The sequence below is a fragment of the Pseudophryne corroboree genome, chromosome 1, assembly GCF_028390025.1.
Source record: "Pseudophryne corroboree isolate aPseCor3 chromosome 1, aPseCor3.hap2, whole genome shotgun sequence".
NCBI lineage: Eukaryota > Metazoa > Chordata > Amphibia > Anura > Myobatrachidae > Pseudophryne > Pseudophryne corroboree.
Genome location: NC_086444.1, coordinates 692,953,359 through 692,977,824, shown reverse-complemented (window position 1 = coordinate 692,977,824; position 24,466 = coordinate 692,953,359). Strand labels below are relative to the sequence as shown.

The 24,466-nt window shown below is 45.0% G+C and overlaps 1 protein-coding gene across 6 annotated transcripts in view; it reads right to left on the bottom strand.

The window, feature by feature from the left end:
- JSRP1 (junctional sarcoplasmic reticulum protein 1) overlaps nucleotides 1-24,466 on the bottom strand; it is a 230,221-nt gene that overhangs the window by 90,517 nt on the left and 115,238 nt on the right. For all 6 annotated transcript variants that reach the window (XM_063914783.1, XM_063914786.1, XM_063914781.1 and 3 more), the window contains exon 3: nucleotides 22,301-22,460. In XM_063914783.1, coding sequence (XP_063770853.1) covers nucleotides 22,301-22,343 — 43 coding nt within the window. In that variant the 5' untranslated portion in view covers nucleotides 22,344-22,460. The remainder of the gene's footprint in view (nucleotides 1-22,300; nucleotides 22,461-24,466) is intronic.

Here is a 24,466-nt window from a genome sequence, read left to right as displayed (position 1 = left end):
TAAAAACTGATGGAGGAACAAATATCGGGAGGGTCTGAAACAGGTAAAGTATCCGAGGGAGCATGTTCATCTTCACCGAGTTTACCCTACCTATCCAGGAGATAAAGAGGCTGACCAAGAAGACAAATCAGACTTAATGCGATCTAGCAGCCTAGGGAAATTAGCTTGGTAAAGTTGATGGTGGCTATGTGTTAGAAAAATACCTAGATATTTGATCTTCTGCTTATGCCATTGAAATGGAAAGGAATTTTCCAGTGAGAGCTTAGTCGGGCCAGGGATATAAAAATGCAATACCTCAGTCTTACTCGTATTGAGTTTATAACCTGAATATTTAGAGTAGAGGTCTATCTCCGAGAGGAGCGGCTGTAGCGACTGAGATGGCGATCCCAGAGATACTAGGACATCATCAGCGTATAACGCAATTTTATGTTCAGAAGGGCCTACCCGCACTACCGATATATCTACATTAGCTCGGATCCGTGCTGCCAGTGGTTCCATAACCAGGGCAAATAGTAACGGGGAGAGCGGGCATCCCTGTCTGGTGCCGTTAGTGATGTTAAACGCGGAAGAGGTGAGGCGATTAACAGAAACCGTGGCGGTAGGGGACCTGTAGAGCGCCGAAATACCTTCAAGGAACTTGCCAGAAAAACCCATCCACCGGAGTACCGAGAAGGCAAAGGGCCAGGTAATTCTGTCAAAAGCCTTTTCGGCATCCAATGCTAGTAGCAACGAGGGTAGTTTCTGTTTATGGATAGAGTGAATCAAATCTATGGCTCTTCTGGTATTGTCGGAGGCCTGGCGGCCAGAAATGCGGATGCCTACCGCTTAAACGCCTTGAACAACTGCTGGTGGTAAATATTATACCTAATGGAACATTAACGGGACACCCAGATTCTATCACTAGGGGACTGTTTTATTGGAACAGGTTTGAACTGCTCTCATTGATTCGTATCAGGACTGAGAGGGGCACTGCTGCTTTGTGATCTGACACCCACCAGTGTCTTCTTATATATACACCTATGTATATTTTATACCATTTTAATTGTATTCTTTTACATTATTAAATATGTGGTTTTTCATGTGACCTGCTTCTCTCATATATGACCAAGTTAGCGCTTCAATTCTTTTCTTTGTATACATTTGTGTTTTGGGGGTCTGACCAACCCCTATATTGTTATAGCTGCTGTGGTGCATCTCCCCAATCAGCGCCTGGAGTAAATTCACCTTAGGGTGTTTTTCTTTCGGCCAGAAATGAAGCCCACTTGGTTCGGGTGTATCAGTTGCGTAAGCAGGGGAGCTAGGCGGTTGGCCAAGATTTTTGCATATATTTTAAGATCTACGTTCAGCAAAGAAATCGGGCGATAGTTGGAACAAACAACGTGTTGGATCCTTTTCCGGTTTCGGAATCACAATAATGTCAGCTTGTACGGTTGCTGGCGCAAATGATGCTCCCCCTAGAACACTATTAAAGAGCGAGGTAAGGTATGGGGCCAATTCTGTATGGAATGTTTTGTAATATTGAGCAGTAAAGCCATCTGGACTAGGGGCAGCTGACGACCGCATGGATTTGATAGCGGCAACCGTCTCTTCCAGCGATATATCCGCATTCAGAAGAGAAATCTGTTGCTCAGTCAAACTCGGCAAGGGGGCATCTAGCAATTATGAACATGCTCCCTGGGAACCATCGGAGGGAAGAGGGGGGGCAGGGAGATTATATAAGGAGCTATAGTAGTCCCGAAATTCCTCCACCATCAATTTAGGATCAGTCCTACAGCTCGCTTGCTTCTCAACTTATTAGCTAAGAGGCTATCAATTTTATCCGCTTTGTCGTAAAATTTTTGACGGAGCTTCTGTAGTATAGCTGCCGCCCTCCGCGATAGAAGGGTGTTTAGCTGGCCTCTGAGGTTATTTATCTGGGAAAGTAGGGAGTCGCACGGGGCAAGTTTATGTTGGGCTAAAAGCGCAGAAATTTTAGATTCCAATGAGGAAATTTCCTGTGCTGCTTTCTTACGTATGGCCGAGGCCTTAGACATAAACTGGCCGCGAATAGTGGCTTTATGTAATTCCCAGTCCAGGCTAGGAGAGACTTCTGGGGAGGCGTTTTCCTCAAAGAAAAGTGTTAGGTTCAAATTAGTGTCTAAGAGGGTGGAGGGGTGCGAAAGAAGAGTGTCATCAAGACGCCATTTACGGGATTTGTTAGGGGATCTATACAAGTCTACCGGGATATACACCCCTGCATGATCTGTCCATGAACAGGGGGTAATGCCTGAGTCAGATATGAGCATCGAGAGTGAATTGGATACATGTATCATGTCTATTCTAGAGTAATGCTGATGAGGTGCAGAGAAGTGGGTATAATCTCTGGCGTTGGAGTGTTTAAGACGCCATGAGTCACATAAATCAAGCTGTGTGAGGGAGGATGTCAATGTGAGGGCAGCGTCAGATGGGAGTGCATCCTTCTTAGTTTTAGGAGGAATGGATTTATCTAAAGAAGGGTCAAGCACGGTATTAAAGTCCCCGCCTAAAATAATGTGGCCCTGCGCCACTCTAGTAAGCTTCAAAAAGAGTGTGCGAAAAAAACGTGATTGATCTTGATTAGGGGCGTATACAGACACTAACGTTAGGATATCAGTGCGAAGCGTACCAATAACTATCAGGTACCGGCCGTCAGGATCGGCTATGGTTGTAGTATGAACAAATGGGACGTTACGGTGGATCAATATAGCCACCCCCCTTTTCTTACAGTCAGCAGAGGCAAAAAAGGTCTGGGTAAATTGCTTACCGGAAAGTTGAGAGTGTGTGAAGTGGGTCTCTTGGAGGAAAACTATATCGGCTTTCTCTCTCCGACAGGCGGACAACATCACTGTACGTTTCCTGGGAGAATTAAGCCCATTAACAGTTATAGAAAACAATTTAAGCGCCATGTGATACCAAAGAGCAAAAGAGGAGCAGTGGAAACCCGTCCCGGGGAAGAAGGAAAAGGAAAGAAGAGAACCAGCAAAAAACAAGAAATCAGAGATATAGAAAAAAGAGAGAGTGATAGAGAACCCATACGGGAGAAAACCCTGAATTATAGGGTCCCTATCAGGGACCGCTACGCAAATACAAAACATCATATTCTGAAGTAGCAAATAAAGGGAGCACGGGGGTAGTGGGAACAGCAAGCTAATGCAGGAAAAGCGGGTCCCTCCGGACCGCAATGGTTGAGTCGACTAGAGCCGAATAATACAATAATGTAACCCAACATATGAAAAACAATAAACAAAAACGTACTGTGTCATAGCCAATAAACACAACCCCCCCCCCCAAAAAAAAAAAACACACATAAAAAAAATAAATAAAAATAAATAAATAAAAAATAAAAAAAGGGGTGGGGGGGTGGGAACAAGGGGTGACAAGGCAAACAATATAAGCCTAGCATGAACGCACCAGGCTATGTATAACCGATGATAAACACTAAAGCTTGGTGAGCAACCTCAGAGTCCATGGCAAGCGTATTTAAAGATGGAAAACAATAACAAGAGTCCCCTCCTGTTAGAAAACGCATTCCTGAAGTATTGAGAACTGTTCAAGTGAATCCGGAAAAATTGGTGTCGTTGCGACGTCGAGTTACCCTTGTACATTCAGGCAAAGGGGCTTGAGAGCGTTGGGGCCCAAAGGAAGAGGCAGTCCCACCATCGGATGACGGTACAGAGAGGAGGCCAAGTTTAGCTAACAGATCTTGACCTTGATTTAAGGTTTTGACGGAGTGGGTAGAGTTATTCGCTGTAACTTGTAACATGAAGGGAAATCCCCATCTATATCGTATTTGTTGTTGGCGTAATATACGAGTAACAGGCTGGAGATCCCGTCGCTTTTGAATAGTGGAGGAGGCCAAATCCTGAAAAACTTGCAGTTGCATATCTCGGAAGTCGATCACTGGAGAGTCTTGTAGTGATATCAGAATACGTTCCTTTGAACGAAAATAATGTAGACGAACTATGACGTCCCTGGGCGGCTGTGTCGGGGCAGGCTTCGCTCGGAGCGCTCTATGGGCTCTATCCCACAGACAATCAGCATCGGAAAGGTCAGGTAATAGGTGCTGAAAGAATTCTTTCAGGAAGGACGGTAGTGCTGAGCTAAGGATTGATTCCGCCACATTGCGGATGCGCAAATTGTTGCGACGGGAGCGATTTTCTTGGTCTTCTTGACGTTCTTTGAGGTCCTCCAGCTCATCATTGAGCCTAGAGAGCTCAGAACCAAGACGTTGTTGAGAGCGGCAAAGGTCGTCTGTCTTTGATTCAAGAGCGTCTGTACGATTACCAAGGGCCGTGAGGTCAGATTTGAACTCGGCGATAGCTGTGGAAGTTCTTGCTTAAAAGCGGACTGTACCCCTTCAAGTAGACTGGTCATAACTGCTTGTATCTGTGGGTCAATACCCGTCTCCGATGAACAGGGGGAAGGAGGAGAGTCTGTGAGCGATGCAGGAGTGGGGAGGCCCTTAGATTTTTGCCCAAAAAAATTTGTGGGGGCCTGCGTGGTTTTCTTGTTTCTTTGCGCCATTATGGGGAAGTGAAGAGGATGAGTGGGATATCACAAATGCAAAAAAAGACACAGACGTTATTTGTCGGCTGTACGTTATGTAGAGAAGGGAGAGATATGAAGAAAAAAACATCACGGTCCGGGTAGGACAGGTCGTATTGTTAGGTCAGCATCTCAGACTTTGCAGAGAGAGGTGAGAGCCAGTGACCCTATCGCAATCCTCCCAGGGCAACTTACAAATATTGGGTAGCCTTGATAGCAATGGACAACAGCAGGCCATCAGAGTCGGGGGGAGTAAGGACCAGGCCGTGTCGGGAGGAGGGACAAGGATAAGTGGCCCCACAGTCCACAGTGTGGCACGAAAACCCATCCTCCGTCAGGTCCGGCGGCAGGCAGCAAGCGGCGCCGGGCACCGGCAGAAATATTACGGCTCCAGAGGCTTATATAGTACACCCAATGCAGCTGGCAGACTTGTGGTATGTAATTCTGGGAGCTATACTGTGGCTCTGGGTAGCGCAGGAGATATATGGCAGCTGAAAAAAAAGCTGTTAAATAGCTGTATTATAGATGTGTGGAAGTGGATCCTGAGTGCCACCTTCAAGATGGCCGCCGTCACTGAGCTGCAGCCGGTCCCCAACAGCAGACAAGTCAGCCCAGGAGTCTTCTGTAGTGGGGTCCTCCGCCAGCCCCACCAAGGGACACGTTCAGCAGAAGAGTGCGGGTCAGTGCGAGCCGCCCGGGTACTCACTGCAGCCGTGCGGCTCCTCTCGCCTCCTCCAAGATGGCCGCCGGCACCGGACATTCCCGGGCACCTCGCGGCTCCATTCAGCGCTCGGCTCCAGGGGCCCGTGTGCGCCGTCCACAGCCCTCGATAAGAGTCCACGGGTGGGGGGGGGATAGAGTATGGGCAGCTAGGGCCGCCGAGATCCGCGCGGCTCCCGCGGGTCCGTCCCGTCCGGCCGGAGGGGGTATGAAATTGAGGTCCCGGCTTCTGTATGGGAGGAAGGCCGCAACCTGCAGGAGCAGGAAAAAAAACCTGTTCCCCGGCTCTGCAGCCCCTCCACTCTGATTGCCCTGGTTCAGGGACAAAATAACTGGGCACTAGCAACCCGGAAAACTCTGATGGCTGTGCTATAATGGGGCAACTAAGAGGCTTTCAGTAGGAGCTCTCCAGAGACACCCCCATCACACCTATTCTTATTAGTGCTACTTAATCAATATCTAAGCTTTTTAATTTTCAAACTGCACTTGGCTTCACTCCCTCTCATAGAGAGGAAGAAGCCCATTCTAAAACATATGGTCCATAATATATAACAGTATTCATGTTGAAACATATGATGCTGGTTCCTAATTTTTATCTTCTATGTTTGTAATCCCTTTAGATGATTCCCGATATGTCATATTGAAAATCTTATTTTTGTTATTCTAACATAATAATATATAGTTTTAGTTTTAATAATTTTCCCAAAGTTGTAGTTTGGAGAAATATAATTATTCTATATGTATCAATTCATCACAGTATATTGCCATAAGGATATAATCCACAGGTATATATTGTGAGAATACATTTATATCAAATGGAAATAAATTATTCAGTCGAAAAGGAATTAGTATTCTAAATTATCGTATTTAGTTCTACCGACTCATTAAGTCCATCTGGAAATATAGTATTCATTTTGAACATCCATAGGGCCTCTTGTTTGCACAGCTTTTTATATCTATCACCTCCTCGTAGAGTTTTTGGAATATGTTCTATACCAAAATGTTTTAGACCTGCTGGGTTCCCCTGATGGTAAATGCTGAAGTGTTTTGATACACTATGGGGTATATGCAATTAGCGGCGAATCGCGGCAAATTATCGCCGTTTTTTAATTCGACACAATTCGACAGGTGAATTCCGGCAGGTGGCTTCCAGAATTCACCATATTCAATGAAAAACGGATTCGACAGTCCCGCGGGCGAAAAACGGCCGATTTGCCGGATTTTGCTGCGATTTAAAAAAATGGGGAAAAAAAATGGCGTGGGGTCCCCCCTCCAAAGCATAACCAACCTCGGGCTCTTCGAGCTGGTCCTGGTTCTAAAAATGCGGGGACAAAATTGACATGGGATCCCCCGTATTTTTAAAACCAGCACAGGCTCTGCGCCTGATGCTGGTGCAAAAAATACGGGGGACAAAAAGAGTAGGGGTCCCCCGTATTTTATACACCAGCATCGGGCTCCACTAGCTGGACAGATAATGCCACAGCCGGGGGTCACTTTTATACAGTGCCTTGCGGCCGTGGCATTAAATATCCAACTAGTCACCCCTGGCCGGGGTACCCTGGGGGAGTGGGGACCCCTTCAATCAAGGGGTCCCCCCCAGCCACCCAAGGGCCAGGGGTGAAGCCCGAGGCTGTCCCCCCCATCCAAGGGCTGCGGTTGGGAGGCTGATAGCCTAGAGGAAAATGACAGAATATTGTTTTTTCCAGTAGTACTACAAGTCCCAGCAAGCCTCCCCCGCAAGCTGGTACTTGGAGAACCACAAGTACCAGCATGCGGGAGAAAAACGGGCCCGCTGGTACCTGTAGTACTACTGGAAAAAAAATACCCAAATAAAAATAGGAAACACACACCGTGACAAGTACAACTTTATTACACACTGCCGACACACACATACTTACCTATGTTGACACGCCGACTGCCACAGTCTCCGACGATCCGAGGGTACCTGTGAAAAAAATTATACTCACCTGCCAGTGTCCAGAGATAAATCCACGTCCAGAGATAAAATCCTCGTACTTGGCAAAATAAAAACACGCACACCCGTACCAACGGACTGAAAGGGGTCCCATGTTGACACATGGGACCCCTTTCCACGAATGCCGGGACCCCACGTGACTCCTGTCACTGAGGTCCCTTCAGCCAATCAGGAAGCGCTACTTCGTGGCGCTCACCTGATTGGCTGTCTCGCGTCTGAGGTCAGACAGCGCATCGCAAAGCCTCTCCATTACTTTCAATGGTGGGAACTTTGCCGTCAGCGGTGGGGTTACCCACGGTCAGCCGCTGACCGCGGGTGACCCCACCACTAGCCGCAAAGTTCCCACCATTGAATATAATGGAGAGGCTTTGCGAGGCGCTGTCTGACAGCTCAGAAGCGCAGCCAATCAGCAGAGTGCAAGGACGTTGCGCTCGCTGATTGGCTTAAGAGACCTTTCAGTGACAGCAGTCACGGGGGGGTCTCTCTGCATTCGTGGAAAGGGGTCCCATGTGTCAACATGGGACCCCTTTCAGTCCGCTGGTACGGGTGTGCGTGTTTTTATTTTGCCAAGTACGTGGATTTTATCTCTGGACGTGGATTTATCTCTGGACACTGGATTGAGGTGAGTATAATTTTTTTCACAGGTACCCTCGGATCGTCGGAGACTGTGGCAGTCGGCGTGTCAACATAGGTAAGTATGTGTGTGTCGGCAGTGTGTAATAAAGTTGTACTTGTCACGGTGTGTGTCTCCTGTTTTTATTTGGGTATTTTTTTCCCAGTAGTACTACAGGTACCAGCGGGCCCGTTTTTCTCCCGCATGCTGGTACTTGTGGTTCTCCAAGTACCAGCTTGCGGGGGAGGCTTGCTGGGACTTGTAGTACTACTGGAATAAACAATATTCTGTAATTTTCCTCAAGGCTATCAGCCTCCCATCCGCAGCCCTTGGATGGGGGGGGACAGCCTCGGGCTTCACCCCTGGCCCTTGGGTGGCTGGGGGGGGGACCCCTTGATTGAAGGGGTCCCCACTCCCCCAGGGTACCCCGGCCAGGGGTGACTAGTGGATATTTAATGCCACGGCCGCAAGGCACTGTGTAAAAGTGACCCCCGGCTGTGGCATTATCTGTCCAGCTAGTGGAGCCCGATGCTGGTGTATAAAATACGGGGGACCCCTACTCTTTTTGTCCCCCATATTTTTTGCACCAGCATCAGGCGCAGAGCCCGGTGCTGGTTTTAAAAATACGGGGGATCCCATGTCAATTTTCCCCCCGCATTTTTAGAACCAGGACCAGCTCGATGAGCCCGAGGCTGGTTATGCTTTGGAGGGGGGACCCCACGCCATTTTTTTCCGGGATTTTAACATTCCATTTAAAAAATATATATATATTATTTTAAAAACTATATAAATAATACTTGTGCCTCCAAAAAAGACAAACCAAGTACCTAATCCCTTCTAATATAAATAGATATGCTATTATCAATTAAAAAAAACACAAAAAAAACATGTTTTAAATTTTTTTTATTAGTTTTACCCACCAAAGTGTGGCGGATTGAAAATGTCGAATTTACTGTCTAAAAGCACTGTTGTCGAATTTCCAAACTTCAATTGAATACACTTTGGTCGAATTGCAGCACTTGTATCATTGCAGAAAAGTCGAATTTGACAAAAGTCGAATTTCAAAAAGTCGAATTTTGAAAGTCCGTTTTTTGGACGGAAAGCACTGAATTGCATTGACGATTTTTTTTGGGGGGCGAAAAATTCCCGAAATTCGACAATTTCGGGAATTCGACCGCAATTGCATATACCCCTATGTGTCTGTACTTTTTTTATGATATTTCTGCGATGTTCCAAAAATTGTGTTTTTAGAGTGCGTGTGGTGCGACCTATGTATTTTTTATTACAGCTGCAACTAAGTAGGTAAATCACATAAGAGGTCTCACAGTTAATGAAGTGTTTAATTTCATAAAAAACTTTCCCGGACCATCTAGCTGGATCTTATGGATTTTGTTTTGGATGAACTCGCAAGTAATACATCTATTTTTTCCACATTTATAACATCCCTTCAGTTTATTTAACCAGTTGGCCTTTTCAACACCTTTGTTGACACAAGGCATAGTTGGTTTTAGGTGACTTGGTGCTAACAAGTTTTTCAGGGATTGGTTCTTCTTAAAGATGAACCGTGGATTTTTTGGTAGAAAGAGGAAAGATGGGTATCTTGTTTCAGTATATTGAAATTTTTGGAAACAATGTTCTTAATTTCCGAGTAACAATTATTATAGGTGGAAATAAAAGCTACTTCTTCTTGATTGAAGTCAGCTTTTTTATCTTTTTTGGTAGAGCATAACAATTGGCTCCTCTCTAATTTTCTGATTTCGTCTAATGCATTTTTAAGGATTGGCTCTGGATAGCCTCTCATTGTGAAGGAGTCATACATCTGTTTTGCCTGTAATTCGAAGGAACGGTCTTCAGAGCAGTTCCTGCGAATACGTAAACATTGACTTTTGGGGATGCTCCTCTTCCAGGGCATGTGGTGAGCACTTTTAAAGTGTAGGTAGGCATCAGTGCCGACCTCCTTAGAAAAATTTGTGGTATGGATTTTTGATTCTTTTATCTCCAGGGAGATGTCTAAAAATGAAATAGACTGTGTCTGAAAAGAGTGAGTGAATACCAAATTATAATGATTAGAATTTAAGTGATCAACAAAATTTTGTGCTGAAATGGGGTCCCCATCCCAAATAATAAAAAGATCATCAATATAACGGCCATAGAAAACCAGGCTCGCGCCGAAGTCGCCCCCCAACACGAGTATTGTATTAGCATTGTTGTGCATTCTTATTTTCATATACCATTAAATATATTGGTTCCTTTCCATTTTCAGTCCATTCATCTCCACATGTTCCAACCGATTTGGATTGCTCTATTTAATTTATATTTAAATTGTTGATTGTAGCGCTGCTATTTTGTTTGTTATATGTTGTTTCTATATATACAGGATTGACTAGACCTGTTTGTGTAGCAGCTGCTCAAAATTAGCACAGCAGCCCTTCTTGCGCCTGATTTAACCTTGGTTAAACCCCCCTTTTAGGATTACAAGTAGTCTCTTAGAAATAGGGTTAGATAATTTGACTACAGTTTATTAAAAAACAGGATACCAGGGAGCACAGACAGCACACCAGCTCCTTTATCCTTTCTAAAGTTCAATACTAAAGATCTTATAATAACCTTCTAATTGTGGGTCCTGGGCAAAAGTCCCCTTTTAAAACAACAGTCTGTATCTGCGGTACCTTATGATTCCTGTACTTATAAACCACCAGCATATTCGAAAACTACCAGACATTTCATTGCGATAGAGAATGTTGGTTTCCCTATAATAAATGAATAATTTGCACCCATCAAAATATATTTTAACTGTGAATAGTCAGTACAATACACAATCTGAATATTAGATATGGTAACGGGTTGAACATATTCTACACCACCGGCTAAAAATACATTTTGGGGAATTTTCATTTGTTTCACTTGCTATAATGTAAACTAACATATCAATGTTATACTCAGCAATATAATCATTACATCTTATCTGCAATAAGATCCATGACAGAGGTAAATGAGAATGTATTCTTCTAATTTATTATTTTTAAATATCCTGATGAATCTAGTAGACAACAAGTGTACCACCTAATGGCCTACAGATGATCAATAGGAGACTGGAGATGTGTGTTATGGAGAATCTCTCTGGAAGCAACTTCACTGACACAGGAGAGAGGGGTCAAAGTTCATACCAACTGTCATTAGTTGCCAATGTGATGACCTCATTTTTTATCAGCAGTTAATTGTATTATATAGAATAAACAGGGCAGGCACCCCAAACTCACACGAATATCATCCCATTGATTGTCACTCAACTCAACTAAGATTCCTAGAGGTTCACATACTTTGTACAATACAGAAATTTAATGTGAATGCTATAGCTGTATAGTTTATTTTTTCTTTACTTGTTTTACATTACTGCATTAGCTATGTTATCTGTGGATGGACCTTCTAGTGACTAGTGCCTCTCTGGCACCTGGCCACACCCCTTCAATGCACTGGCATGGTTTTTGTGCCAACATTCACTACTTCATGGGCCCTACTACTGCATTTCCCTGTGCCTGCTTTATTTCCAGCGAGCTCTGCATTGGGGGTCATTCCGAGTTAATCGCTCGCTGCCGATTTTCGCAGCGCAGTGATCAAGTGAAAAAACAGCATTTCTGCGCATGCGTATGCCCCGCAATGCGCACGCGTGACGTACGGGTACAAAGCCCTTTGTGGATGTGCTCAGGTTGTAGCTCAGGGAGTGTTTGCAAAAACACAGGCGTGTCTGAAAAAACACAGACGTGGCTGGGCGAGTGTATGACGTCAAATCCGGACACCAATAGGCTGAAGTGATCGCAAGCGCTGAGTAGGTTCAGAGCTACTCTGAAACGGCAAAAACTGGTAAATCGCACTTCTGCTAAGCTAAAATACACTCCCTAGTGGGCGGTGGCATAGCGTTTGCACGGCTGCTAAAAACTGCTAGCGAGCGATCAACGTGGAATGACCCCCATAGTCAGTACAATCTGACTTCAGTCATACTACACAAAAATCACAGTGTGGCATCTCCTTACTCACCTTGCCACATAGCACAGGATGCATGGCATGTCTTCTACGTATACATAGACATGATATACAGAAGAGTCCTCCTGCATCCTTGCTGCCATCATGTTAAACAGCCCTTCTAGTCGTGATGGCACAAATAGCCCGCCCCTACCACCGACCACCTTTATCTCCTCTCTGGGATTCTCCCGGGGGGAAAGTACCAAAGTAGGCAAGTATGATATAGAGTAATAAAGGAAACCCCCACAAACCCAGAGAAAACATTCAAACACCAAAAAGATAGGGCCCTGGAAGCAAACCCATTATTATTATTATTATTATCCTTTATTTATATGGCGCCACAAGGGTGGTTCCGCAGCGCCCAATTACAGAGTACATATGCACATAATCAAAACAGGAAAACAGTGACTTACAGTTGAAGACAATTTAGGACAAGTACAGGGTAACTAAGCATAACTACACCAGTAAATGACAGAGATAAGTTCCAGGTGGCCAAAAAACTGCGTGATTTGGGCAGTTGAGGATTATTAAAGCAAGAAAAGGATAAGCACATGAGGGAAGAGGGCCCTACTCGTGAGAGCTTACATTCTAAGGGGAGGGGTAGACAGACAGGGGTATGGCCCATGGCTCAACTGTCGCACCAGCACACTGCCCCAACTACAGTACACCTAAGACTTCGAAGGGAAAATGTACTAAGACCTGTACAGGCTGTGTTTGAAAAACAAAAGTTAGGAGCTGTTTGGCTGACAGTTTATTTCTCTCTACTTTTTCATTCTCCAAGGCTTAGTATTTCTTCTCACCTGTTTCAACAGAACCAAACCTGGAATTAAATACTATCCTATTTATTTGGAAAAATGTGGTTCAAATCACAATTAACAATAGATTATTTAATACTTTTGTGCCAGATACAATGGAAACTTTGGCAAAGTAAATTGATGGGGATCTCATCTACAGCTGCGGAACTACCGGCGTTGTAGCCGGTGCATTGCATCAGAGCCTATGCCAATGAAGGGGCCAGGCTCGAATTGACAGCAGTACTAATAATGAGTCAAATTGACTCATTACAGTACGCCGTGCTGTGGCCGGCGGCACCATAGGAAGAGGTAGTTTATCTAGAACAGAGGTTCTCAAACTCGGTCCTCGGGGGCCCACACAGTGCATGTTTTGCAGGTCTCCTCACAGAATCGCAAGTGAAATAATTAGCTCCACCTGTGGACCTTTTAAAATGTGTCAGTGAGTAATTAATACACCTGTGCACCTGCTGGGTTACCTGCAAAACATGCACTGTGTGGGCCCCCGAGGACCGAGTTTGAGAACCTCTGATCTAGAAGAGCGGAGGGGACCCCCTCCCCTTCTCCCCATTTCCTCCCATCTCCTCTCCTCCCCTTACTGTCCTCCTTTCTGACATTGCTTTTGCCAGGGTCTGATGTCATGATGTAGTGACCAGCCCTGACAATAAAAACAGAAGACGGAGGATCTGAAGTTAGACCTCCGTCACTCATCCACTGGGCCGGGACTTTGCCCCTGCTGTGTTGGGCAATTTACCTGCTGTGGATAAGTGCAAGTTGTGTACTGACCGTTCTTCATTCACACCATGGATCTCTTTCTCTCCTCCTTCTTTCTCTTTTCCTCCCTCCCTTCATCTTTTCAATCGCCATCTCTCTCCCCTTCTTCTCTCTCCCACCCTTCCTTCCCCTCTCTCTTTCTCCATCCCTCCCCCTTTATCTCTCCTCATCTTTCCCCCTCTCCTTCACTCCACCCACCCTCTCTCCCTCTTTCTTCAGCTCCTTTCTCTTCCTCTCCCCCTGTCTCTCTCTCTCCTCCCCCACCCTTCTCTCTCCCTATTTCATTCTCTCCATCACCCCCCTCTCTCTCTGCCCCCCTCTCTCTCCATCTCTCTCTCTCTCTTCCTTTCCCTAACATAATTCCTCATATATCTCCAGTGTTTAAAGTGATCCTAGAGAGGTGATGGAACTCATCACCCCCCTGGCGCCCATGTAATGAAGGGATTGCGTGCGACGCAGGCACGCGCCCCAAAAAAGGAGCGTAGTCTCAAAAAAGAAAGGGGCGTGGTCACGCAATAGTATCCCCAATTAAAATTATGCTGCACAGTATCACAATCTTATTCACATTACACCACATAGTAGTGTCCCTTATTCATGTTATGACACACATTAGTGCCCCTTATACACAAAGCCTACAGTGGTGGCACCCCTAAAACACATAATGCCCACAGTAGTAGCATAGCTAATACACATAATGCCCACAGCAGTAGCCCCCCGTATACAATGCCCACAGTAGTTGTGCCCCTTATGCAGTGTCCGCTGCAGTGGTAGTGCCCCTTATGTAGAGCCCATAGTAGTGGTGCCCTTATGCAATGTCGCCCAGTAGTAGTGCCACTTATGACCCTAGGAGTGATGCCCCTTATGAAGTGCCCCCTATACAATGCATTCAGTAGTAATGCCCCTGAGTAGTATTGCCCCCAGTAGTAATGCCCCTGTAGTAGTGCTGCCTGTAGTAATGCCCCTAGTAGTTATGCCCCCTGTAGTTATTTCCCCTGTAGTTTAGCACCCAGTGGTAATGCCCCCAATAGTTATGTCCCCAGTAGTTTAGCCCCTCCCTGTGGTAATGCCCCCAGTAGTTTAGCCCCCCCGTTGTAATGCCCCCAGTAGTTATGCCCCCTATAGTTTAACCCCCTGTAGTTTAGGCCCATGGGGTAATGCCCCCTGTAGTTATAGCCCCTGTAGTTTATAGCACCCAGTGTTCTAGCATCCAGCAGTTTAGCCCCCCTGTAGTTATGTCCCCTGTAGTTTAGCCCCCAGTGGTAATGCCCCCTGTATAAGCCACTTACACACATACACACAGAAACCCCCCCACAATACATACCAAGCCCCGCTCCTGTTTCCAGACCGCTGCCCTCCGTCTGGCACCCGCTACTCAGAACTATTGGAGAGACGTCATGACGTCTATCCCATAGCGCACAGACGCACACTGCCATAGCTGGAAAACGGAGCTCAGGAGTGAGCTCCTGCCTCCGGCTGCTGCTGTGGAAAGGGAGCCGGGCGCCCACTGGTAACACAATCCGGCGCCCGGCATTTCCCAGCTAACATCTGGTTAGGTGAGCCAGAGGAGGCGCAACTGCGTTCTGTCTCCAAATGGAACTGATGGAACACAGTTCCGCCCCGTTCTGGCTCACTTTAACCCCTGTCTATCCCTTTACTAAATTCTTCCACTAACATTGGGCTTGATTCAATTCAATGCGATGTTAATAGCGCTGGGAAGGAGGTCCCGAAGCTATTCAATTGTCCTCATTACTAGTTGCAAGATGCACATTTTTTGCGACTTAAGCTGGGTGTTTAGTCAGGAGAACCAGCATTCTCAGACTTAAGTGCCCTGTCACGGTGCGGTTTCCACTGCGTTAAAGCAGAAAACAGCATCCTGGCACTAGTTACATTTCTGCTTGCACCTCTGGAAATCCTCTAGTCGGACTTAACAACGGGGCAAATTTAACAGCTCTGAGATCTCTTTTGCATTGGATTAAATGGAGAACATTGTCTTCCCTAACTGCCATATGGCATATTGTGAACTTGGGGTGGGATGGAGGAGGGGGGACCCAAAGCATAGTTTTGCACCTTGGCCCACCGCCGCTCACTTAGGGCCTAATTCAGACCTGATCGCTCGCTAGCAGTTATTGGCAGCGCTGCGATCCGATAGTCGCCACCTACAGGAGAGTGTATTTTAGCTGTGCAAGTGTGCAATTGCTTGTGCAGCCGAGTGGTACAAAAAGCTAGTTTGCAGTTTCTGAGTAGCCCAGGAATTACTCAGCCACTGCGATCACTTCAGCCTGTCCGGGACCAGAATTGACGTCAGACATCCGCCCTGCAAACGCTTGGACATGCCTGTGTTTTTCCAACCACTCCAAGAAAACGGTCAGTTGCCACCCACAAACACCTTCTTTCTGTCAGTCAATCTCCTTGCGATCAGCTGTGCGAATGGATTCTTTGTTAAACCCATCACACAGCAACAATCCGCTTTGTACCTGTGCGATGCACCTGCACATTGTGGTGCATACGCATGCGCAGTTATGACCTGATCGCAGGAAAAAAACCTAGCGTGCAATCAGGTCTGAATGACCCCCTTAATCTTATGGGGATTGTGTTAATTCAGTAAACTGAGGTACTATGTATAGTCTCATGTACTACAGAAACAACTAAAAAAGGAGCAAATTCAATTATTTTGTTACTCACAACGCAAATGCTGTATGCTCTTGCATGTTGCACACACATACAGACCATTTGTACTTTTACAATGCATTCTTTTTATTTTTGTATTAAGAGTTTATTTATTGGATGGTACAGTCACATATAAAATACAAAAACAAGAATGGTGAAAATGGCACATCCAGGCATAAAGAGCACCAAACGTATGAGAATGTTAGACTGGACAGGTCTAAAAATAGGATGTGACACAAGTAAGGTACTGTATCAATAATTAACACAGGTGTACCAAATTTTTACAATAGGAACACGCAATGGAGGCGGAGTGGTTATCCGCAGGGAAGATAAAATATACAAAAAGAAAGGGGGGGGGGAGGTGGTTGTGGAGTGGTGATGTGGCCCCACACGGGAGGAACTATTAAAAAAGGCAAAAGATTTAATAGACTGGGTTTGTACCTGAAATTGAAGTGTGTTTTAGCCCCTGAAACACAACATCGATTAAGATCAATTTCTGGTGATTTAAGATCGATTCTGGGTAAATACACCCTAAATCATGTTGTGCATCCTACTTTTCTTTCCCAGAAACACAAGATGTTTTTCCAGGTACACATTTTGCATCCAGTAGATGGAGTTGCTCCTACCTGTAAATCATTATGCTTTGCATTTGTATCAATACACTTCTAGAATCTTTTTAATTATTTTTACTTGTCTGCTTTACACTTTTTGCCGCTGCAAACAAATAAGGCTTGTTAAAGTAACTAATTTCATCGGGTAACCATGGCATGTTTTTATAAGAGAGATCTGGTCAATTGCAAAAAAAAAAAAAAATCTCCATCTGGCCAAGTAATAGTTAAAGTATTTGCCACTCTGCGTGCTTGGTCAGAAATGTCCTACTTTTTACTTATTCTACTTATCCTTGCACTTGTAAAAAGCTTTTTTTGAAGACTGTCAGCTTTTAGTACCAAAAGTACAACGCATAGTTTTCTTTTGTTGTTATATCTGCAAACGTTACAAAAGTTATCCGAAAAATGTTGAACAACAAAGATAAAGTACAAAAATACAGTGGCGGTCAAATCAGGACAAGATATTTTGACCATATGGGTAGATGTCATAAGCACATTTGTTCTTTGCTAGTTGCATGATGCATCTGCCACTGTTAAGCAAATGCCAGGAAAACAGTATGGAATAACTGTGCCAAAATATTTCAATCAGTTTGCAGTATACAATATGAAGGCCCCAGAGTATGTAGGTTAAAGATTATCACCACCAAAACTGCATTTATGTTTACCGACTTTATTGATATCCCCACAGGAAGTTCCCAGAAGAGATGCAGGCGGCCAGTGACGCGGTGTGATTTGCGTCATCATCGTAGCCCTGCGCCTGCTGTGCAGTGCGTCATGCAGAGCCACAGCAAATTGCGCCATCACACCTGCCCCATCCCACCCATTTCACTAGGAAGCGGATGGCATGTGGGAAGGGAATCTGCTTTTCCAGGCATCCGTGTCTTTCTGACATTCCAGGAGAGTAATCTGCAGTGCTCCATTTCTGAAGTTCTGAAGCATGGCAGTGCCATATGTAAGGATTGTTTTGTTCAATAATATGGCAGCTCAGCTCCAAAATATGGAAGCAATGCTGAGCTCAACCACCGCTGATGTGGTGGAAGGTTTGCGGGGAAAGCATAACGAACATGCATGGTAAAAGATGCATTTACCCTGTAAGCCTGCTGTAGCTCCACCCTGACTCCTTCTACAAGTGCTCCCTAGTGGAGGCATATAAGAAGAGTGGTACATTATTCTTAGTACATAGATTGGTGATTTGCAATGGTCAAAGTCCCCATATGATTAAGCTTTTCAGATGTGTGGGGAAAATGAATGGGGGAGGGGCTGTGATAACCCTGAACTAGGCCACTGAGACCAGAGGGGAAATTACATACTTAGGGGCTGGGGCGTCAAGCAGTGAAAAGAGTGTAGAAGTGGAGCAGTGGAGAAGTTACAATTAGCTTGGAATTATAATTTAATAAAATGATACATAAACTTAAACGCATAGACTGTTAAATGCATTGGAGACAGACTAAACGGTCAAAGCAACCAAGTTCCATTAATTAAAATGTAGTATTTAATTTCAGATCATTTAATTACCGTGAAATGTACAGCTAACTCAATTTTGCAGATTTAATGTGTTTGGGGTACAAATACAGCAACTTAAGCTTATCCTTCATCTAGATTCTAGTGGTTTCTTTTTTTCTTTCTTTCCTTTGGGGAGGGGGGAGGGGGGGGAGGCACAAATGTTAGCTTTATTACATCAATTATAAAATTTTATTTAATTGCCCTTTCAGTATAAACATTTCAATTACGTTATGTATTTCAGGTCAGCAATACGCAGGATTTAATATGCACAAATTCTGTTCTGGAGTATTCATATTTTTCCCCCAGAAAGCAGCAAATTTCACTCTCTGTTCTGATGGGCCACATACTGCACCTTGCAAAAGTATCTAGCTGTTAGAATAATTCTCTTATTTTGCAGACTATATGGCATTTTATTATTGGATATTAATTTTTTAAATGTGACATTCATTTATGTTACAATTACAGACGTCTTAAGAAATAAATGACTTGTGCCTTGCTACTTTTGCACAACATTGTATGTTTTTCATGCAATGTAACTGATGCAAAATACAAAAAAAATTACACATTTGGAAAGTTCTAAATAAATGGCATCTACAGTATAGACATATCCTTAAGGCTGTTAGCCGTTAGTAGGCCCTGGCATTTATCTTGAATATATATATATATATATATATATATATATATAGAGAGAGAGAGAGAGAGAGAGAGAGAGAGAGAAAGAAATAATAAGAATTTACTTACCGATAATTCTATTTCTCATAGTCCGTAGTGGATGCTGGGACTCCGTAAGGACCATGGGGAATAGCGGCTCCGCAGGAGACTGGGCACAAAAGTAAAAGCTTGAACTAGCTGGTGTGCACTGGCTCCTCCCCCTATGACCCTCCTCCAAGCCTCAGTTAGGATACTGTGCCCGGACGAGCGTACATAATAAGGAAGGATATTGAATCCCGGGTAAGACTCATACCAGCCACACCAATCACACCGTACAACCTGTGATCTGAACCCAGTTAACAGTATGATAAACGAAGGAGCCTCTGAAAAGATGGCTCACAACAATAATAACCCGAATTTTGTAACAATAACTATATACAAGTATTGCAGACAATCCGCACTTGGGATGGGCGCCCAGCATCCACTACGGACTATGAGAAATAGAATTATCAGTAAGTAAATTCTTATTTTCTCTAACGTCCTAAGTGGATGCTGGGACTCCGTAAGGACCATGGGGATTATACCAAAGCTCCCAAACGGGCGGGAGAGTGCGGATGACTCTGCAGCACCGAATGAGAGAACTCCAGGTCCTCCTCAGCCAGGGTATCAAATTTGTAGAATTTAGCAAACGTGTTTGCCCCTGACCAAGTAGCTGCTCGGCAAAGTTGTAAAGCCGAGACCCCTCGGGCAGCCGCCCAAGATGAGCCCACCTTCCTTGTGGAATGGGCTTTTACAGATTTTGGTTGTGGCAGGCCTGCCACAGAATGCGCAAGCTGAATTGTCCTACAAATCCAACGAGCAATCGTCTGCTTAGAAGCAGAAGCACCCAGCTTGTTGGGTGCATACAGGATAAACAGCGAGTCAGATTTCCTGACTCCAGCCGTCCTGGAAATATATATTTTGAGGGCCCTGACTACGTCCAGTAACTTGGAGTCCTCCAAGTCCCTAGTAGCCGCAGGCACCACAATAGGCTGGTTCACGTGAAACGCTGAAACCACCTTTGGGAGAAATTGAGGACGAGTCCTCAATTCTGCCCTATCCGTGTGAAAAATCAGGTAAGGGCTTTTATAAGATAAAGCCGCCAATTCTGAGACACGCCTGGCTGAATTCAGGGCTAACAGCATTACCACCTTCCATGTGAGATATTTTAATTCCACAGTGGTGAGTGGTTCAAACCAATGTGATTTTAGGAACCCCAAAACCACATTGAGATCCCAAGGTGCCACCGGGGGCACAAAAGGAGGCTGTATATGCAGTACCCCTTTGACAAACGTCTGGACTTCAGGCACTGAAGCCAGTTCTTTTTGGAAGAAAATCGACAGGGCCGAAATTTGAACCTTAATGGACCCTAATTTTAGGCCCATAGACAGTCCTGTTTGCAGGAAATGTAGGAAGCGACCCAGTTGAAATTCCTCTGTAGGGGCCTCTTTGGCCTCACACCACGCAACATATTTTCGCCAAATGCGGTGATAATGTTTTGCGGTTACATCCTTCCTGGCCTTTATCAGGGTAGGGATGACTTCTTCTGGAATGCCTTTTTCCTTCAGGATCCGGCGTTCAACCGCCATGCCGTCAAACGCAGCCGCGGTAAGTCTTGGAACAGACAAGGTCCCTGCTGGAGCAGGTCCTTTCTTAGAGGTAGAGGCCACGGGTCCTCCGTGAGCATCTCTTGAAGTTCCGGGTACCAAGTCCTTCTTGGCCAATCCGGAACCACGAGTATAGTTCTTACTCCTCTCCTTTTTATGATTCTCAGTACTTTTGGTATGAGAGGCAGAGGAGGGAACACATACACTGACTGGTACACCCATGGTGTTACCAGAGCGTCCACTTCTTCTGGCTCTGTAAGGGGGCCGGCGGCGCGGCTCCGGGACCCATCCAGGCTGAACCTGTGATCGTCCCTCTGGAGCTAATGTCCAGTAGCCTAAGAAACCCAATCCACTCTGCACGCAGGTGAGTTCGTTTCTTCTCCCCTTAGTCCCACGATGCAGTGAGCCTGTTGCCAGCAGGACTCACTGAAAATAAAAAACCTAAAATAAACTTTTACTCTAAGCAGCTCAGGAGAGCCACCTAGCATGCACCCTTCTCGTTCGGGCACAAAAATCTAACTGAGGCTTGGAGGAGGGTCATAGGGGGAGGAGCCAGTGCACACCAGCTAGTTCAAGCTTTTACTTTTGTGCCCAGTCTCCTGCAGAGCCGCTATTCCCCATGGTCCTTACGGAGTCCCAGCATCCACTTAGGACGTTAGAGAAAATAGAGGCACTCTCCAGATTTTCCAAATATGCAAAAAAAATTCTTATTTATTATGATATACGTTACATGATCCACTTGAATAGTATCCTCAAGCGCTTTTGGCGAGAGACAGAGAGAGTGACAGAGGGAGAGAGAGGAGAGCAGGTGAGAAAGGAGAGTGAGAAAGAGAAGAGCATAAATGAAGAGAGAGAGAGAGAGAGAGAGAGAGAGAGAGAGAGAGAGAGGAGGGGGAAGAGGAGAGAGATAATAGAGTGAGAAGAGAATGAAAGAAGAGAGAGAGGAGAGAGAGACTTAGGGGTAGATTTACTAAGGTGGGAGGTTTTTTTAGAACTAGTGATGTTGCTCATAGCAACCAATCAGATTCTTCTTAACATTTATCTAGCTGTTTCTATAAGATAATCGCTAGAATCTGATTGGCTGCTATGGGCTACGTCACCAGTCCTAAAAAAAAGCTCCTACCATAGTAAATGTACCCCTTAGAGAGAGAGGGAGGGGGAAATGAGAATGAGAATGAATGAAAGAAGAGAAACAGAAGAGGAGCGATAGACAAAGGAGACAAGGAGAACAAAATAGAAAAGGAAGAGAGATTACAGATGAAAATGAGGAACAGATTCAAACAGTACAGCTCTGAATATACTGTAATGATTATATGCATTTAGTTCTGCTCACACAGTGCAGGAGTATTTATAGCCAATTTGCATAAATCAACAAATGTGTGACTATTGTCTTTATTATTATTATTATTATTTCAGGATAGCTTTCTTAAATTAGATTTTTGAGTTCACACAGTTCATGTCAGAGACACATTTAATATTTTGTCATAAATGCAGACCTTCGTTATTATTAAATGTGGTCACTAAGCGAAAGACTAAATACAATACCTTTATACAAAAATATACCAAAATAATGTTTTGATAGGTAAGTTTTAAGTTAGGACTGTTTTCATTACATATTTATAATGGTTCGTGTACTTTTGAACAAGCCCCTTACCTCTATACAGTTTCAGTCGTTCCAGTACTTTTTAATAGAGCTGCACTTCTGAGAGTATTGTGCTCCTTTAGCTGTACCCGTACTCAGTAATGGAATAACATGGCATTGCTCTCACCTTGTTTAGACTCCGTGGCTCTCAGTTTTTCTGGTTTCGACATATAGAGATTGTGACTTTCCTCTGGCTCATTGTATTTAGTAGAACTCGTTTCCACAAAACGGTCGACCTCCTCTGTAATCTTCAGTTCATACTTGTCGCCACACTCCGTTTCAGTCTCCTGTAATGAGAGGACAATGAGAATTAAGGGTTTCATGATAGCTTGCATTTATTTCAAGTGTTTGATGAAGTAGGATGGGATGACAGCATAGAGAACACTGATTGGAAATAAATATATCAAACATTTTACCCTCCAAATCCATCAAGCCTACTGCTGCTAAAACTGTAGTAAAATAATAGTCAATAACATGCAAATTATTTCACCAAATCAGATTTGAAAAAAAATAAGAATTTACTCACCGGTAATTCTATTTCTCGTAGTCCGTAGTGGATGCTGGGAACTCCGTAAGGACCATGGGGAATAGACGGGCTCCGCAGGAGACTGGGCACTCTAAAGAAAAGATTAGGTACTATCTGGTGTGCACTGGCTCCTCCCTCTATGCCCCTCCTCCAGACCTCAGTTAGGGAAACTGTGCCCGGACGAGCTGACATTACAAGGAAAGGAAATTTGAATCCAGGGTAAGACTCATACCAGCCACACCAATCACACCGTACAACTTGTGATAACCTTACCCAGTTAACAGTATGAACAACAACTGAGCCTCACTCAACGGATAGCTCATAACAATAACCCTTATTTAAGCAATAACTATATACACGTATTGCAGAAAGTCCGCACTTGGGACGGGCGCCCAGCATCCACTACGGACTACGAGAAATAGAATTACCGGTGAGTAAATTCTTATTTTCTCGGACGTCCTAGTGGATGCTGGGAACTCCGTAAGGACCATGGGGATTATACCAAAGCTCCCAAACGGGCGGGAGAGTGCGGATGACTCTGCAGCACCGAATGAGCAAACACAAGGTCCTCCTCAGCCAGGGTATCAAACTTGTAGAACTTTGCAAATGTGTTTGAACCCGACCAAGTAGCCGCTCGGCAAAGCTGTAAAGCCGAGACCCCTCGGGCAGCCGCCCAAGAAGAGCCCACCTTCCTTGTGGAATGGGCTTTTACTGATTTTGGATGCGGTAATCCAACCGCAGAATGAGCTAGCTGAATCGTGCTACAGATCCAGCGCGCAATAGTTTGCTTTGAAGCAGAAGCACCCAGCTTGTTGGGTGCATGCAGGATAAACAGCGAGTCAGTCTTCCTGACTCCAGCCGTTCTGGAAACATATATTTTCAAAGCCCTGACTACGTCCAGTAACTTGGAGTCCTCCAAGTCCCGAGTAGCCGCAGGCACCACAATAGGTTGGTTCAAATGAAACGATGATACCACCTTTGGGAGAAATTGGGGACGAGTCCTCAATTCTGCCCTGTCCATATGGAAGATCAGATATGGGCTTTTACATGACAAAGCCGCCAATTCCGACACACGCCTAGCCGATGCGGAGGCCAACAGCATGACCACTTTCCACGTGAGATACTTTAGTTCCATGGTCCTAAGTGGCTCAAACCAGTGGGATTTCAGGAAATCCAACACAACGTTAAGATCCCAGGGTGCCACTGGTGGCACAAAAGGGGGCTGAATATGCAGCACTCCCTTAACAAACGTCTGAACCTCAGGCAGTGAAGCCAGTTCTTTTTGAAAGAAAATGGATAGGGCCGAAATCTGGACCTTTATGGACCCCAATTTTAGGCCCATAGTCACCCCTGACTGTAGGAAGTGCAGGAAACGACCCAGCTGGAATTCCTCTGTAGGGGCCTTCCTGGCCTCACACCAAGCAACATATTTTCGCCATATACGGTGATAATGCTTTGCTGTCACGTCTTTCCTAGCCTTTATCAGCGTAGGAATAACTTAATCCGGAATGCCTTTTTCAGCTAGGATCCGGCGTTCAACCGCCATGCCGTCAAACGCAGCCGCGGTTAGTCTTGGAACAGACAGGGCCCTTGTTGCAGCAGGTCCTGTCTGAGAGGCAGAGGCCATGGGTCCTCTGTGCGCATTTCTTGCAGTTCCGGGTACCAAGTCCTTCTTGGCCAATCCGGAACAATGAGTATTGTTCTTATTCCTCTCTTTCTTACTATTCTCAGTAAGAGAGGAAGAGGAGGAAACACATATACCGACTG